The sequence below is a fragment of the Xenopus laevis genome, chromosome 1S (genome assembly GCF_017654675.1).
Source record: "Xenopus laevis strain J_2021 chromosome 1S, Xenopus_laevis_v10.1, whole genome shotgun sequence".
NCBI classification, from domain to species: Eukaryota; Metazoa; Chordata; class Amphibia; order Anura; family Pipidae; genus Xenopus; species Xenopus laevis.
This window is the reverse complement of record NC_054372.1, coordinates 71,978,990-71,997,172: the sequence shown is the minus strand read 5'-3', so window position 1 is coordinate 71,997,172 and position 18,183 is coordinate 71,978,990. Positions and strand designations below refer to the sequence as shown.

The 18,183-nt window shown below is 38.5% G+C and overlaps 1 protein-coding gene across 1 annotated transcript in view; it reads right to left on the bottom strand.

The window, feature by feature from the left end:
- The window catches only part of LOC108706776 (dynein heavy chain 6, axonemal), a 149,341-nt gene that overhangs the window by 111,768 nt on the left and 19,390 nt on the right, over positions 1-18,183 (bottom strand). The window contains exons 11-19 of the mRNA XM_018243466.2: positions 12,786-12,986; positions 11,881-12,001; positions 11,044-11,195; positions 9,787-9,939; positions 8,347-8,598; positions 7,101-7,229; positions 5,525-5,638; positions 5,289-5,432; positions 3,893-4,105 (exon numbers count right to left, since the gene is read on the bottom strand). Coding sequence (XP_018098955.1) covers positions 3,893-4,105; positions 5,289-5,432; positions 5,525-5,638; positions 7,101-7,229; positions 8,347-8,598; positions 9,787-9,939; positions 11,044-11,195; positions 11,881-12,001; positions 12,786-12,986 — 1,479 coding nt within the window. The remainder of the gene's footprint in view (positions 1-3,892; positions 4,106-5,288; positions 5,433-5,524; positions 5,639-7,100; positions 7,230-8,346; positions 8,599-9,786; positions 9,940-11,043; positions 11,196-11,880; positions 12,002-12,785; positions 12,987-18,183) is intronic.

Genomic DNA, 18,183 nt, shown 5'->3' with positions numbered 1-18,183 from the left:
GGCTCTGCCTTCATCGATTCAGGGGCTGTTCGGAATTACATGGACGCTCTCCAAATATATGGATGTTCCCCTGTATCCTTTGACTACTCCCCTACGGGTTACGGCAATTGACGACAGGCCACTATCATCCGAGATAATTTCCATGACGGGGAATTGCCTGTGCAGGTTGGGACTTTACATAAAGAAAAGTTGTTGTTCCTGATTATTTCCTGCCCTTCTGTTCCAGTCGTCTTGGGTTTACCCTGTCTTCACCTACATAACCCCACCATTGATTGGTCTTCTGGGCAGTTCTCTCGTTGGAGTACTTTCTGTCAAGAACATTGCATTCCCGCTAATCCCCTTCATTGGGTGTCTATCTCTTCGTCAGATCTGAAAGCCCTGCCATCCTTCTATAAGGAATTCTCCGATGTCTTCTGTAAAAAGTCTGCAGAATTCCTCCCTCCTCATCGTCACTACGACTGCCCAGTCGATCTCCTTCCTGGGACCATGCCCCCTAGGGGTCGCACTTATCCCCTCTCTCCTGCGGAAACCTTCGCTATGAAAGAATGTATCCAGGAGAATCTCCAGCGACAATTTATTCGTCCTTCTACCTCTCCGGCGGGAGCTGGTTTCTTCTTTGTGGAGAAGAAGGACGGAGGTCTGCACCCTTGCATAGATTACTGCGGACTTAACAAGATTACAGAGAAGAATCGTTACCCTTTGCCTCTGATCACTGAACTATTTGATCAACTGAAAGGGGCTAAGATCTTCACTAAGTTGGATCTATGCAGGGCATACAACCTGATCCGCATTCGTAAAGGGGATGAATGGAAGACAGCATTCAACACTCGTGATGGGCACTACAAATACCTCGTGATGTCCTTTGGCCTCTGTAATGCCCCCGCCGTCTTCTAAGAATTTGTGAACTACATCTCCCTGGATCTTTTATGGAGATTTGTGGTTGTGTACCTCGATGACATCTTAATCTTCTCCAAGGACTTGGAGAGTCATCGCTCCCAAGTGAAGAAGGTACTCTCTAGTTTGAGGAAGAACTCCCTCTTTGCCAAGATTGAGAAATGTGCCTTTGAAGTGGCCAAGATCGCTTTCCTCGGCTATATCATCTCCCCAGAGGATTTCGAGATGAATTCAGCTAAAGTGTCACGATCCAGGAGTGGCCCCTTCCTTTGAGCACCAAGGCAATACAAAGATTTATCGGATTTGCAAACTACTACCGACAGTTCAAGGGGTTTTCCTCCCACATTGCTCCCATCCTTTCTCTCATCCAAAAAGGGGGTAAACCTGGCACATGGCCCCCTTCAGCTGTTGAAGCATTCCAATCTCTGAAGGATGCTTTCACCTCCACCTCTGTCCTTCAACATCCTGATCCTGGGTTACCCTTCTCCATTGAGGTGGACGCATCCAAGGTTGGAGCCGGCGCTATCTTGTCTCAAAGCCATCCTGCTGATGGGAAATTACATCCTTGTGCTTACTTCTCAAAAAAATTCTGTCCTGCAGAGCAGAATTATGATGTTGGGAATCGTGAACTCTTGGCAGTCAAGCTTGCTCTCCAGGAGTGGCGTCACCTTCTTGAAGGATCTTGATCCCGGTCACTATCTATACTGACCATAAAAACTTCATATAAACTCTCAAGAGGTTGAATCCCTGACAGGCAAGGTGGACCTTCTTCTTTTCTCGCTTTAACTTCCTTTTGACCTACCGCCCTGGCTCCAAGAATCGGAAAGCTGATGCTCTATCCCGAAGTTTCACTCCGGTGGATCATTTTCCTGAAAGGCAAGAACTAATTATTCCTCCTGCCAAAATCATTGCATCTCTGTTCCCTCAATTTGCTGAACAAATCTTGGCTGGTCAGTCTTCCGCTCCTACGGATACCCCATTGGGATAGCGTTTGTACCCCCTGAGCTTCGCCTGCCCGTCCTACAACAGACTCATTGTTCCAAGCAAGCTGGACATCCTGGTCCTGAAAAGACTCTTGAGCTGTTACGACGCCTAGTCTGGTGGCCGACTATCTGTAAAGATGTCAAAGACTTTGCTGCTGCCTGTACTATTTGTGCCACTTTCAAGGCTAGCCATACATAGCCTTTACCCATCCCATCTCGTCCATGGACTCATTTAGCAATGGACTTCATTGTAGAACTTCCACCCTCAAGAGGGAACACTGTGATCTGCGTAGTTATTGACCGCTTCAGCAAGATGGCGCATTTCATACCATTGCAAAAACTATCCCAGCTCTTCATCCAGTTTATTTTCCGGTTGCATGGCTTCCCAGCTGAGATAGTCCCTGACAGGGGATCTCAATTTACATCTAAGTTTTGGTGTTCCTTATGTAAAGACTTGGGTATTACTCTTCAGTTCTCCTCTGCCTATCATCCCCAAACCAATGGGGCAGCGGGGCATGTAAATCAAGCTTTGGAACAATTCTTGAGGAATCATGTTTCCCTCTGTCAGGATGACTGGTCCACTATTTTCCCGTGGGCGGAATTCGCTCATAATAATGCATGCCACACCTCCACTGGAAGGTCTCCATTTATGACGGTGTATGATCAACATCCTCAAGCCTTCCCACAAGACTTTGTTTTATCTGATGTCCTTGCTGCAGACGATCATGCAGCCCATATGTCTGCTATTTGGGCTGCAACCAAATCAAGTTTGGAAAAGAGAGCTCTTGTGCACAAGACGTTTGCTGATCGGAGACGCAGGTCCTCTCCTCCATACAAGGTTGGTGACAAGGCATGGTTATCCACTAGGAACATTCACTTAAAAGTGCCCTCACCCAAGTTGGGTCCAAAATTTATTTGTCCATTCTCCATCGTGGAGATTGTCAATCCTGTGGCCATTAGACTTCAGCTTCCCCCTGAGATGCGAATTCCTAGTGTGTTTCATGTCTCCCTGGGGAAAGCAGCAATGTCCAATTGCTTCTCTTTCTCCGTGGATGGCCAACAAGAATATGAAATATAAAATCCTGGGAGTTCTGTATGTAATGCTCTGCATTTCCATCCAAAGGGGCTAGGATGTTGATTATGTATTTATCCACATTGTAGGTCACAGAGATAAAGGGGATGTATTGTCAAAAATTAAAATCCCCCTTTGCCCTTGGGGAAAGGATATAAAGCTTTTTCTAATTGCTAAAACCTTCTTGGCCCGTGGCCATCTCTGCTGTTTGACCCTCCTGCCTCTTCTGCTGTACCTGCCCGTCTACCAATGAAAAATGAGTAGGCAGTCAAGCAACGGTGGGAGTGACGGTGACGTTCTGCAAACAAGACTGCCTACTCATTTTTCATTGGTATGCGGTTGGGAACAGCAGAAGAAGCAGGCGGGTGGTTTCTACAGCCAATTTTATTGCAGTTTTCTAATATTCTTGTAAAAGTGTGAGGGTTTTCTCCCCAAAATAAGTTACAATATGTCTGTGAAGGTTCTCATTCATTAAGGTCATGTTATATCTATTGTCTTACACATACAATACTGTTTAGTGCCTGAAAAAGCATGAATGGGAAAAAGTTGTGATAACTGTGACTTTTTCTACTTGTTTCACAATAACCATGAGTTTTTCATATTGTCACACAAACACAGTCAAAACACCCAAAAAACTCAAAAACCATGAAGCAAAGAACGATTTTTTAAAAAGGACATCTGATGCTGACTTCTACATGATTTCAATTAGTTTTAGCTGGATTATTTTTGGATTCAGAATTGTTGAAGTTTTGTCTCATAATAATCCCAGAAAAGTTGTTTTTATTTCTGCAAACCTTTTTGGGGCTTTGGCGACAAAATTCAGAGCCAAAAAAATTGTGGTTTAGTAAATCGGCCCCTTACACTCAATATTAAAAATGTCATTAAAAAAGCAAATTAACATTTGCAATGGACTACTATGTTTTACATAAAAAATGAGCAGTACCTTTTTAAGTATTGTTTCTAGGGATGCCTCTCCAGAAGCTTGCCCAGATATTTCTTGAATAGCCGGGGCATAATCCAATGCATGGATCTCTATTAACTTTTGCAGAGAGAGTGGATGCTCAGTGTCTATCAAAGCTGCATTTATAGTCTGTTCTAAAGCAGACCAATGCCTTGGTTTCAGACATGGATTTCTCAAATCTGTTATAACAGGCACCTGGAAAAGAGAATTTTTGAGTAAAGAAAATGAGAACAGCTGAGCTTTAATTTTGAAAATCATGTCAGTTATGTCCCTTATGACTATGTGGGAAATCACAGGCTAATAGGAACTTTATTACATGTTCCCTCTTTCAGTATATAGTTACATAGTAGATGAGACTGAAGAAAGTTTTTTCTAACTGGATCCCTTTTAACAGCAATATCTGTTTAGTAGAATCAGACTGCAGAGGACTGTATAAGGCAAGTGAACAGATTTATAGGCACACAGGTCTTTGCTTCACATTGATGTGGAATTAATGTATGCTTTATTGTGTTTTCCTTTTTGTACATAATACATTAAATAAAAAAGTGATTCTGAGCAGGGGAATGATTAATATTGTACATTTCTTTTAAAACAACAGAATATCAAAAGAACAGCAACCTGAGGTCACTCTAATGACATAACAAGTGTGAACTCTCAATAAGAAGTTATAAAAATTATATTAAAGTCTCATCCGGCAGCCAACTTTGCTCCTTAGATGCTCTTGTCACATATGAGGACACATCTGGTGACAATTTTCTACAGTGGAATGTGTATATGTGCTCCTTAGATGGCTATTGTCACATATGGGGAAAACATCTGGCAATATTTTTCCACAGTGGAATGTGCACATGTGAAAATACACAAGAAATCATTCATATTTAATAAATTACGTGTAAAGTTGCAGCTTTCATTGAACAGCTACTACTGTAACTTGTTTTACATCTTTATCAAAAAAGTTGATCAAACTTTTATCAGATAATACAGTGCAATACTGCAAGAAGATGCATGTTTAAAGGATAAACCTGCATATTTTAAGTGGCAATCCAAAAAGAAGTATACAACTTCAATTATGTATGTAAAATATTGTTTATACAACAGCAGCTTGTAGTGAAACCAGGAATGCAATTCACAAGCACAACTGCAAATTATTTTAAGGATTCAAAGGTTCAACAAGACTAAGAGTTAAATTCACCCATATTTACAGGAAGCTCTGTGTATACTAAAACTATAGAATATGCAAAAATACCAGGAAAATTGGTTAATTGTCTTTGGTTGCTCAAATGAATCCCTACCTATGTACCTGGCTTTTATTCAAAATAAACAATAGTGATTAAATTAGTAAATCAAAGCTATTTATACACCTTAAAATTAAACATACCTTTTCTTTCATGCTTTCCACTTTCTCCTTCAGCAGTGGCACTACATTATTGGGTGGTAGTCCTTTTTCTAGTTGAGTTAGAAATTTGGCATATTTTAGGACTAAAGAATTCACCTGCTCTGGATCCAGAGCTTCAAATTTGGACTGTAGGATAAAGCAAAAATACATAATAAATGAAATAGTTAGCACATTACAGATCATTAAAAGGCAGTTAGATATTTAGCTAAATGTTGTACCTGCATCCACTCTGTTTGAAGCACATCCCACTCGGCTAATGAATCCCATAGAAGCTGCTTGAGTTTGACCTCGGCACACACCTCTTCCAGAGCCTCATACTTTGTTACTTCCACCTTCAAGTGTGAAGGAAAAGAATGTATTCATGCAAAGATACAAGATTAGTTTCTATTTAATGAATACAAAACCATCCATCAAAATTAATTACATTTAGCATGTCTGTGTGTCTAGATCAGTGATCCCCAACCACTGACTCAGTCCACACAGAATCTACCAAACAACCAATTATTGCCCTTATTGGACACCCTAGGAACTTTTGTCATGCTTGCATTGCTCCTCAACTTTTTATTTAAATGTGGATCATGGGTAGAAAAATGTTAAAGGAATAGTTCAGTGTGAAAATAAAAACTGTGTAAATAAATAGACTGTGCAAAATAAAAAATGTTTCTAATATAGTTAGTTAGCCAAAAATGTAATGTATAAAGGCTGGAGCGAACAGATGTCTAATAAAACAGCCAAAATCCAACTTCCTGCTTTTCAGCTCTATAACTCTGAGTTAGTCAGCGACTTGAAGGGGGGCCACATGGTACATTTCTGTTCAGTGAGTTTGCAATTGATCCCCAGCATTCAGCTCAGATTCAAAAGCAACAGAAATGACCCATGTGGCCCCCCCTCAAGTCTCCGATTGGTTATTGCCTGGTAGCCAGGGTAACCAGTCAGTGTAAACCAAGAGAGCTGAAAAGCAGGAAGTTGGATTCTGACTGACAAGTTATACATCCAGTCACTCCAGCCTTTATACATTACATTTTTGGCTAACTAACTATATTAGAAACATTTTTTATTTTGCACAGCCTATTTATTTACACAGTTTTTATTTTCACACTGAACTATTCCTTTAAGGACCCCAGGACTAGATTGAGCCAGTTCACATCCCTGAACTTGCCGATTAAATCATATATGTGTGGGTAATCAGTGTATTAATTAAAGGCAGCACAAGATCCTCACACATCCACCCATAATTTTAAGAGGACAACAGTACAAATCAAGGCACTGCATAAAACATTTTTGGAAGTCAATAAGAAAGCTCTTTACTCCCTTAGTGACATACCTATAAAATAGTCATTGGTTTCCAGTAGTATAAATCCTGAAACTAGATTCTCTGATACTGATGTCATCAGGTGTCCTATCTCATACAGTGTCGGACTGGCCCACAGGGATACCAGGAAAACTCCCGGTGGGCCCAGGTATCAGTAGGCCCTTATGCTTCTAACTATGTGGCCAATTTCATGGTCATTTCTTATTTCTTTATGGAAAAAAATGCTTAATAATGGAAGAAAAGACTAAGAAAATATAAAAGACTAGGAGAATACAGAGGATGAGTGAGGAGAGGAGGAATAATAGTTTGGAAAGTGGGCCCAGGGTCTAAGGTTTTCTGGTGGGCCCCTGGAATTCCAGTCCGACACTGATCTCATATCAAATGTATTAATAAAAAAAGACAGAATAAAAGTAGATGAAGCCAAACCTTTGTTTACAAGGAACTTTGTCAAATTAAAAAAGAAACCTTTAAATAAATTTTACCTTGAAATTCTTCTGGTAAGTTTTGTACTGAAATGCACGTTTCTGTAACTCATTTAGAATCATGTGAAGGTCTGCTAATATTTGTTTGACTTTAACTTGATCTGCTGCAAAATCCAGTATTTGTGGGTCCTGCAATGATAAACATACTAAAGAACAGCGCACAAACCTGAAATAAACTACTAGCTTTCAAATATGCTTTTGGGTATAGCCAGCCACATACAAGTTGTATGTCTTAATCAGACAGACATTTGTATAATTTGAACACAAACATGGATTAATAAATTTCACTGATTCAGCTGTTTCTGACTAGATGCATGTGAGGGCATGAGGCAAAACAAGTAGGAAATGGGACTATATATTTTCCAGCTTTTGCTCTTGGTGACAACATCTAAATTAAAAATAATACATTCACCAGTCCATGTATTACCATGTTTCCAGTTAACAAGTAAAAAGTTAAGTTAATTAAGTTAACAGATTTACTTATCTTTCTATTCAGGCCCTTTCCTATTCATATTCCAGTCTTTAATTCAATCTACTGCCTGGCTCCAAGGCTAATATATACCCTAGCAACCAGATAGGTGGTTTGAAACTGGAGAGTTAAACAAGAAGCTAAATATTTTAAAAAACACACATAATAAAAAAGAAGGCCAGTTGCAAATCATTTCAGAATATCACTGTCTACATCAAAATAAAAGCTAATTTTAGGTGAAAACCCCCTTTAAGGAAGGGTAAATAAATGAACTTAGAACAAGATATTTGGATATTAGAAAACATGTACTGATGACCACAATTCTTTCTGGGTATTAACTACACACTCCAGATGGAACTCAACAGTTCACACCTTTTTCAGAATTCAACGTGGTTAAAATCATATGTATAAGGAGATTAAATTAGACTTTGCAGCCATATGGGGAATATTTTTTCACAAATCAGAGCTAAGAATGTTGTTCTACAACAAGTTTATAAATCTAATTTCCATTGATTTTTTTGTCTACAACAAAATTTCAGTGGGCTGCCTTCCAGAAATTACATTTAATAAGCTTTATAGGATACCCAATTTCACAATCAGAATTTATAAAGAGGCTTTATCACTCTTTTAACCTAGCCATTGTCTAATGCAACATTATTCTTTATACATACTGCAGTAAGCTTAGTAGTTAGCACCCAAATAGAACTGCAGGTCTGTGGCTTCCTGTACAGTCCACATTTCTTGAATTGTATCCAGACAACCACTTAACAGCAGTACCTGTGCTTTTTGTCTCACTTCCTTTACTTCTTTATTTAATTCTGCAATGTCCTTGTCTAAAGAATGACAGAACTTCTCTATGCTTCCATCTCTCTCGCCTACAGACTTGTCAATTGCATTATGAACAGCAGTAATTGATGGCTTCAGAGTAGCATATACTGCAAAATCTTCTGGTGGTGTTGGCACTTTATACTTGTCAATAAACTGGTACATTTGTGACACAATATTGCATTCTTCTTCCAGGACTTCAATCTGCAAAAAGGCAGGATTACACATTTAATTTACAGTATATACCTATACTAGTAGAATATTAATACAGAATGCACCTTTCTTACAACTAACTCGTAGGATATAAACATTCCATGTACTTTTACAGCAAGTGAATACATTCATTAAATAGATATTATACATTTATATTATAGTATACATTTTCATGGTTCAAGTGCTGTAATTTGCAAGTTCTGGTTTAGGAAGATTGTACCTAATATTGATTTCAACATTTGTTTCTTGAGAGAAAAATATGGCTATAATTGCTAACTATACTGTAACAATATTACCTGTGCGGCGGGGACACCCACCGCGTGGTTCTATGGCGCCGGATCCAGCCCCATCTTGATTTCTAGGGCGCGTGCGGCGCGCCTGTGCGCCTCTTAAAGGTGATTACGCCAGCGCGCATTGGCGCACTTTTGGCGCGATTACGCCAGCGCGCATTGGCGCACTTTTGGCGCGAAAATTTATTGTATTTAAGGCCCATTCTGACCCCCAGCCAGTGCCCGTGGTAGAATCTTGATTCTAGTGGTTCCTGAAGCTTTGTGCTGTTTGTTCCTGAAAACCTTATCTGTGATTTCCGGTTTTGATCCCTGCCTGTTCGTGACTAATCTGTTATCCGAACTCTGACCTTTGCCTGCATCTCGACTACTCTTTCTGCCTGATCCCATCTGTTTGATTACCCGGTTTTGACCCTTGCCTGCCTGACGATTCTTGATATCTGCCTGCCTCGACCCAGCCTGTCTGACGATTCTCTTGCCTGCTCCATTTGTACCGTGACCTTCGGCCCAAAAGACTCTGCTAACAGCCGTGCCCCTCTGCCAGCCAGAACATCTCGCCTTGCACCTCTCGTTAAGTCCAGGTGGCACCCAAGTAAGCTGAGGGCTCCTCCCGAAGCCCAACGGTGGTCACACTACTGGTGAAGCTGAGCCGAGACCAGGGTGCTTGGAATAGGTTCCGCCAATAACCCTGAAGGTCTAGGCATTAATATTCTGCAGTATTAAACTGATACCAGGAAACTGTGGCTATTGATTATTACATCTTTAAATGTTTTTGAAAACCTTAGACTCTATGGTGCTGTTGTGCTGGTACTTCATTGTCAGTGCTGTTTATTTTTGGGTCTTTGGTTAAAATGCTATGAAACATCAGTGGTATTTCTGTTCCTTAACTTACCCTTTCTTGAATCTCATCCAAGAATATTAAAGAGTTTACGTAATCTATAGTTGTAGTAGGCAAAGACTGTAGTTTGAACTGGGCATCATGAGCCTCCGCTATAACCGCATCTGTTTTTTTCTTAGCAAGAACAGGAAGCATGTCGTTTATTGCCTACAACAAATCAAACCTTTTTTTTAAAACAGAGATGTAAAAAAACAAAAACAAACAATATATAAAGCTGATTGCAATTTTTATTGCTTGTATGTACACTCTTGCCAGCAGAATGTATACTTCTGCCTGAACACTAAGGAGGTTATTTATTAAGCTCTGAATTTTTCTGGTCGCACTTTTAAAGGGAATAAACCTACATTTTCTGGGGAGTCTGATGGGGTTAAAAAGTTAAAAGTCAGATGAAAAAAGTACTCCAACTCAAACCTGCCGAGAACACGTTAAAGTCGATAGCAGATGTCTGAAGAAGATTTTCTGAGTTTCTGAAAAAATCATAGCTTTTGGGTGAGTTAACAAAAAAAATTGTTGGTTTTCGAGCACAAAATCCAAAAAATTGGATTCTGATATTTTCCGATTTTATCGTGGCTTTTTCCACACAAGAAAAATTATTTAAAAAGTAATAATAAATTGGGGGGAGAAAGTCTGTGCGGATTTGGTCGGAGTAGTTTTCTAGTTTTTTAAAATTTTGATAAATAACCCTCTACATGATAATATAAAGTGTGGTACAGTATACTGGTTACGTGTCATTTGGCACCAAACATTCCATTCCAATATGCCAGGGATCCACACAGCACAATGAATAATATTTAATATTTTTAATATTCAAAAAGTACAATTCATTCATAACTTTCTGTGTAAAAAGTTTGCAAGTCTGTCAGGTTAAAAATGTAAACTTGTACTTGCACCAAGGCAATCCTTTGTTTCATAAAAATTTGTTGTCTTTGAAAACTAATTACGGATTCTTAGGCTAAATGCATATAAGGAGTAAAAAAAATTAACTTAGGAAAATGTCACATAGTTCTGCCTTTTACCCATTACACATAGCCCTGCCCATTTTCATCAGCAGACTACAAAACATGGTGTAAAATCCAGGAAAATATGAAATCAGGAAAATATATTATGCATTATACATTGGTGGGACCACAAAAAATGGTGTAAAATGAGAAAAAACTTTAAATCAGGGTATGTATAATTGAGGTTTCATTGTAACTATATCACACAGGAAAATGGGTTTTGAGGGAAAAACAGAGTGATGAGATAGCTTACCTCTAAGCACCTCTTTGGTGATGGAATTAATTTTTCCTTTAGTTTTTTAGCATCTATAAGCAATAATCCTATGTTTCTCTTCTGTGTTATAGCAAGAGCATCATTATGTTCTTTATGGTATTTTTCCAACTGTTCAGCAAAGAAATCCACTCCTGCATAAAAATAACAATTTGAAAAAGGCATAGTTAACACAGGAGAGTCATCCTTCTAGATTCTAAGCAAATATTTGTCTCTGTGATGCTAAATAATATCATACAGCATAATAGGAATACAAAGTATGTGAATGTGCTGGAAATTAACCAATTATCATTCAAAAGCCATACAGTAGTACAGTTTCTATCTAGAATGTCCTGATTAGGTGGTGAGTGTTAGTAATTTTTACAATAGTTGTGTAATGTACAAAACATATAAAGTGAAAGCACACAAACAGCATAACCCTTAGTGCAACACTCTAAGTTGAATATGGTATTACAGAGACTGCAAGTATGCACATCAGGATGATAAACTTCATGTTTAACAAATACAGTACTGATTTCATTTTTGGTGTGCTTGTTAAAAACTATTTTTTCCATTAATATTTTCCCTTTAACTCCCAAATAAAAGGAACACTTTTTTAACTTATAATGCACAGGCTTGATGACCTTAACATGAGTCAAATTTGTCACTTCCAGACAATTGTTTAGACTTCTGTTATAGTGCTCTTATTAAAATCGCGTGAATGCCTTTATGCATCTTTATAAACATATACAACCAGAATCTACCAAATGTTTTATCTCGAGCCTAAAGCACACATTTATTTATCTGTTCACTGCAAAAAAAATCACAACATAAACACACCAGGTTCCTCTTTCTTCATAGCATCCAAATCCAGATTTTCATTTTCTTTGAAAAAGATACGAAATCTTTCAAATGTGCCTGCATAGACATGGGCTGCATCAAATGCAGACTGTACAGTTTCCTGTAAAACAAAAACAATTATATGGTTCATATTCTTTTGTGAGGTAGGATAATAATAGCTCTTTACCACATAAAGGATCATATATGACAAATTGGACACATAATTGCTCATGCATTGACACCATTTACAAAAGTACTTTTGTCTCTGCACATCACAACAATCTTACAGCAAGTGCCAATATATCCATTCAATTGTGTGCATGTATACAATGTAAACCTTGAAATGGCACCATTCTTGATCTGCTAGTATTTCCCTTAGCAGTGATCCCCAACAAGTCACTCATCACTAACCACTTGAATGTTACTCCCAGTGGCCTCAAAGCAGTTGCTAATTTTTAAATTCCTGGCTTGGAGGCAAGTTTTGGTTACATAAAAATATGGTGTAATGCCAAACAGAGCATCTTGTAGGCTGCCAGTCCACATAGGGCTACTAAATAGCAAACCACAGTCCTTATGTGGCATCCCTAGGAACTTTTTTTATGCTAGTATTGCTCCCCAACTCTTTTTTACATTTGAATGTGGCTAACAGGTATTTAAGTTTGGGGACCCCTCTCTTAAAATTAGCTATAAAAAGGTTAATGCAGCACAATTCATGCTGATACTAGGAAAGAATGGTGGAATTTCAGTGAATTTAAGCCAAATTTTATACGTTATAAATAACTGCAATTGTAAAAGAACATTCTAGAGTCAATAACAAGTTTAAATAAACCATTTCAAGGAGATTGACTACCATAGAATTATATTAGACTCAGTAACTGAACGAATTATTTTAATTGTTCCTTAACCTTTATTTGAGAAACAATGGTTTGCAAATGCTTATCATCTTCAAACATTGTACTTAAAGATGGGCCATCTCCACAGGTCTTTTCTTCAAGCTTGTTGTTTATTGTAGGCTGTGTAAATGCATCAAAGTAGGAGTCTGGCACGAGATTTGGCAATGACAGAACAGTTTCCTGAAACTGATTAACCACTTCTGCAATATTTTCCTGAAAATGAAGGCACATTGTTTAAAGAAGGAACTGTAAAGCAATGGATAAATATGTTATAAAAAGATTCACTTAACATTTTTATCAGTCAAATACAAAGGAGAATATTAAAATGAAGGCCCTTTAATAAATAAAATTGAAGTACTCCTCTAGCACTAAGGGGCCGATTTGACATTCAAATTTTTAACAAAGCTCTAGAATTTGATTTCTTATTTTTCTTAAAAACTCTAAAACGTATACATTTATTAAGGGTCCATTTAATAACAATTGAATTACTTTTTTTTTCTATGGATCTCAAATAATTTGTGATTTTCCTATATGTTTAAAAATTTTAGATTTATTAAAGTGAAAAAAACTCTAGGGCAAAACTTTGCCAAGTAAACATTGATGAGGTGCTATAGAAATCAATGGAAGCAGCGCTGATTCTATTGGACAATTTTTACTTCAGTTGGTTTAAAGTTTTTGGTCTGACTCAAGGACAAGAGGTTTTAGAGGTATTCTTATTTTTTTCAGATTGTTTAGAGTACTTTTTCTTTTTATAATCTTATCTCATAATAAATTCAATGACAATCGTGGTTTCCAAAACCTCTAAAACCACTAAAATTTGTGGTTCTTCTATATTTCTAAAAAGGTCTAAAAATCTGAGATTTACTAAGTGGTAGGGGGTTATTTACTAAGATCCGAATGTATCTCATGTTTTATTCCGAATTAACCCAATTTTAACTTTTTGTTTTTTTCCCCCGAATTGTAGGTTATTTATCAATATTCCGAATGAAATCTTATTTATTGTGCAATTTTTTGGGATTTGTGGTACATAAAGTCCAAATTTTTTGGTATTAATCGTACAATGTATTCATATATTTTTTTCACGACAAAAATATCATGAAATTTAAATGAACGTTCCTTACTTCCTAGTTTTTTTTTATCAAACAGGAAGTCGTCCAACGGCCATTTTAGGAGCATAGACGGACATTTTGCACACTTTCAATTTGGAAAGCAAAGGAGAAGTAGCTACTTTTGGCAAGCTGCCCAAAACTATAAAAAAAAAATCTCAAAATGGCCCACAGAGGGAGAGAGGAGGAGTGGGGGAGAGGAAGGTTGCCAGGAATGGGGGGGCTCAGGACTTGTTTGAGGGGGCCAAGAGAAAGGAGTGGAGGGTGTTGCCTCTCAATTATTATTTATTATAATTATTATTTACAATGCAAATGCAGTCTTCCAGGTTTCAAATAAGGCAAAAAGCAGCCATTGTTAGTAGGACATAGTGCCTATAGGTGCAGACCTCTGCTCTCCATTTTAGGTAATTACCAAAAAAAAACCTACTGCCCACCCCACGTAGACCCTCCTCCCCCTGCCTAGCTGCCCCACCAGGGAAATGCCCCTAACTTTTTACTTACCCCTCGGTGCAGAGCGACAGCATCAGAGTTCACCGCAGCCATCTTCCGGGTCTTCATGTCTTCTACCGGCGCTTCTGCAATTTCCGTCCATTTTGGCGCATGCACAGTTGTCGCAAACCAGTAAATTGCTCCAACTGCTCATGTGCCGCTTCGCCGGTCTCAGCTTACCAAAGACCTGGAAGATGGCTGCGGTGAACTCCAATGATGTGACTCTGCACCGAGGGGTAAGTAAAAAGTTAGTTTTTTTTGTTAAAGGGTTTGTTTCTTAAGTGACATTAGTCCTTAGGACTAGTTATGAGTCCATTGTTTGGCCAGGTTTTGCAGGAAATAAACACCCCATAGACTCCAATGTGTGAAAAAGATTGTCACGTAGCTAACAAATCTTAGTTGGCCATTTACTTCAATGCATTTGTTAAATTTATCCCCATTTTTCAAATATTTGCCAAAGCAAAACAGGTCAGATTTGCCAATCACTACTGCGCCAAGTTTTTCGAGAAATTGTAAGAATTAACCTCAAACTGTCTCGACTTGCTGCAGAAGCTCATTTCATAAACATAAATGGAGCACTAGTGCTTGAAACTCTGTTTAAGTTCAATAATTGCTAGCTCCTTATGTTTCTGAAAAATTGGAGTCCAGCTTGAGTTTTAATGGAAGTTTTGTTTCTGTAGATGCTGCTGCCACAGTTGCTGCTGCTGGGATAAGTAGCCAAGATGAAACCAAGGGCTGGAAGCATCATCTGTGGAGGGACCTCCACATGATGGGCCTCCGCAAGCTTTCCTGACACACTCCAACCTACAATTATGCAGCAATGCAGCCAATATCTCCACCAAAGGCGCTGGATGGCTCGTATTGATGGCAATCTAGTTGACCTGTGACGAAAATTGGCTGCGTAGAGGCAAGCCCTCAGTGGTGAGATGTGCGAGAGTAGGCTGGAGAGAGAGCATCAACATTGTGAACGTCAGTCAAGTAATGACCGGCGCACAAATGCTCTTCTGGCAGTCCTGGGGCACGCACTGCATGCGCCTGCCTCTGCCGGGTTTGATAAGGGGTTACTCCCTTGGCCCTCTTCTGCACCTCCACCATCACTCCAACGTTCTGCCCAACTAGCTAAAGCAAGGGGGCGTGGAAGGGGGTCTGACCCTGTCTGTGGGCCCACTAAAAAGGCAGAGTAGGTGTCCTATTTGGGTCCCTACTGTCGCTTTCCAACCTCAAGTGGACTGACTATACCTTTTCACCCAGTCTCTCTGTGGCCACAAACTGAACTAATGCATCTCTTCAGGACACGATCCACTACACGATCCAAGATAAGATACTTTTGTAACAATTTCGAGATAAGGAAATAAGTAATTGTAACAATATAAGTTAACCAATCGTAGTCCTCTGGGGCCTAAGTCTGCAGCCTAGCACTGACCTAATGCATTTGTGGCTGTTGAGACAAAGGGCACTAAATATGTTTACAAATGTCCTTAATGTTAAGTATTGTTTGTGATGTTTTATATTTTTACATACTGTGAAACTGTGCCGTGCCTTGTTATCCTCACCTGGCTGCTGTGCCGCATCAAGTCTCATGAAATAAAAGTGTTTGCCGGCAACTGATTAATCTTTTCTAGAGCACTGACCTTTAGTGGTCAAGGCGGATGTAATGAAAGATCAGACGAGGTTTATGATGCGCCCTATGCCTAGGGTACCTATTTCTATTTCTTGTGGAATTGTTTTATAAATTTTTCATAAAATATGATACCTTTGTCAGAAATACATCTTGTTGGATGTTTGAAGTATTTTTGAATATTTCTTAATATATTTCATAAAATACTTACACTTGAAAATGTTTCATGTTTTATTTATTTTGGGTAAAGATGATAGATATTGCTCCAGTCAATAAGTAGCCATTCATTGGTAGAAACACAGGCTATGGAATTTCACACATGCACGGCAAGAGTCGCTTCCCCTTTAAAAAGTGGGGTCCGATATATTAGCCACCCTTCCCCTTTAAAAAGTGGAATCTCATATATTAGTCTCTCTTCCCCTTTAAAAAGTGAGGTCTCATATATTGCCTTACTTCCTTTTTAAAAAGTGAGGTCTCATATATTAGCTTTACTTCCCCTTTAAAAAGTGAGGTCTCGTATATAAGTCTTACTTCCCATTCAAAAGTGAGGTCTCATATATTAGCCTTACTTACCCTTTAAAAAGTAAGGTCTCATATAAGCCTTACTTCCCCTTTAAAACGTGGGATCTCATATATTAGCCTCACTTCCCCTTTAAAAAGTGAGGTCTCATATATTAGCCTTACTTCCCCTTTAAAAAGTGGGATCTCATATATTAGCCTCACTTCCCCTTTAAAAGGTGCATTTGGACATTTGAGTGTCAATATCCCTTTAAAAAACACTTGTCTAAAATGAAAAAAAAACCTGTTTCAGTGTGTAAAGGAAATTGAGAAAAAATCGGATTTAAAAAAAAATCACAAAAATATAGTGATTTCAACTCCTCCATAGTACTCAATGGTCCTCGACAGCTCAAACCTAGCATAGTTTTTATTTTAAAAGAAAATAGGGAATGGAAGGTGCGCTGGGGGTACCTGTAGAGAAAGGGAGACAAGCCTATCTAGTGTAGTATCCTTTGTACACTTTAGCGGATATTAAATAATCAGATCTACTCACATTCGTGAAATAATCGTATCGCAAAAATGGGATCTGGTCGCATATGTCTTCAGTGTGAGGTTGGTTTGTAGTTGGCGTGTCTGGTCGATTCTTTCGCCTTAAGTGTATGTACAAACGGCTTAATAGAACGCTGTCTGGATCGTGTTCAGATCGACCTCCGCAAGGGTTGGATGGATGGCACTTGCTGGGGTTTACATCCGATCGCGTCCCGATGTCTAAATTCTGGCGATGGTGTGTTCTCCTCCAGTAGACGGTGCTCTGATGTTTCCCGCAGTTGCACAAATCGGCGTTCTCCTCCACGCGGTCTTCAGTCTCACCTGGGGATACTGTCGGCGCTGCTTTCCACTTCTCTACTGGATATTTTAGCTCAAAGGGGTTTATTGCGAAATAAGTTTACGGCAATGTCTTTTGCCTTTAAAGAATTTATTATAGTCAAGTGTTTATAACAGTACAATGCCCAACGCGTTTCGTATACAATTATACTTCCTCAGGGGCTGATTTCCCATATTGCTTCACAGAGGTGTTTTTATCCCTTCCGTGGGTGGTTTTCTCAATTAAAAATGCAAATCACATTTATTTAATCATGCCATATAAAATAGAATATATAATAGTAATAAAATGGAATATATATAATAAAACGGATTTTAAAAAGTTAGTCTTTTAAAAAGCATTTAATATCAATGTCAATGTTTAAACCTTTGGGGGTTAAAGTCTTTAATTTATGAATCCAGTAATTCTCTTCCTGTGATATTACTTTAGTCATGTCACTCCCACGCCAATGGTTCTTTTTAAGTGATATTCCCATGAAAGTTAACTGTGTGGGATCTGAATTGTGGTATGTTTTAAAGTGCGCAGGCACACTATGAGTAGTCATTCCTTTTTGTATGTTATTGACATGTTCACGTATTCTGATTTTCAGACTTCTGGTAGTTCTCCCCACATATTGTAACATACATGGACATTGTAATAAATATATCACATTTTTGTTGTTGCAAGTGATTGTATCTTTTATGTCGAATGTTTCTTTTGTTACATTTGAATTAAAATTAAACGATTTTCTTGTATTATTTTTGCATGTTTTGCAAGCTTTGCAGCTCCCACATGAATAAAATCCCTTTTTTCCACTGCTAAGAAATGTATCGTTTT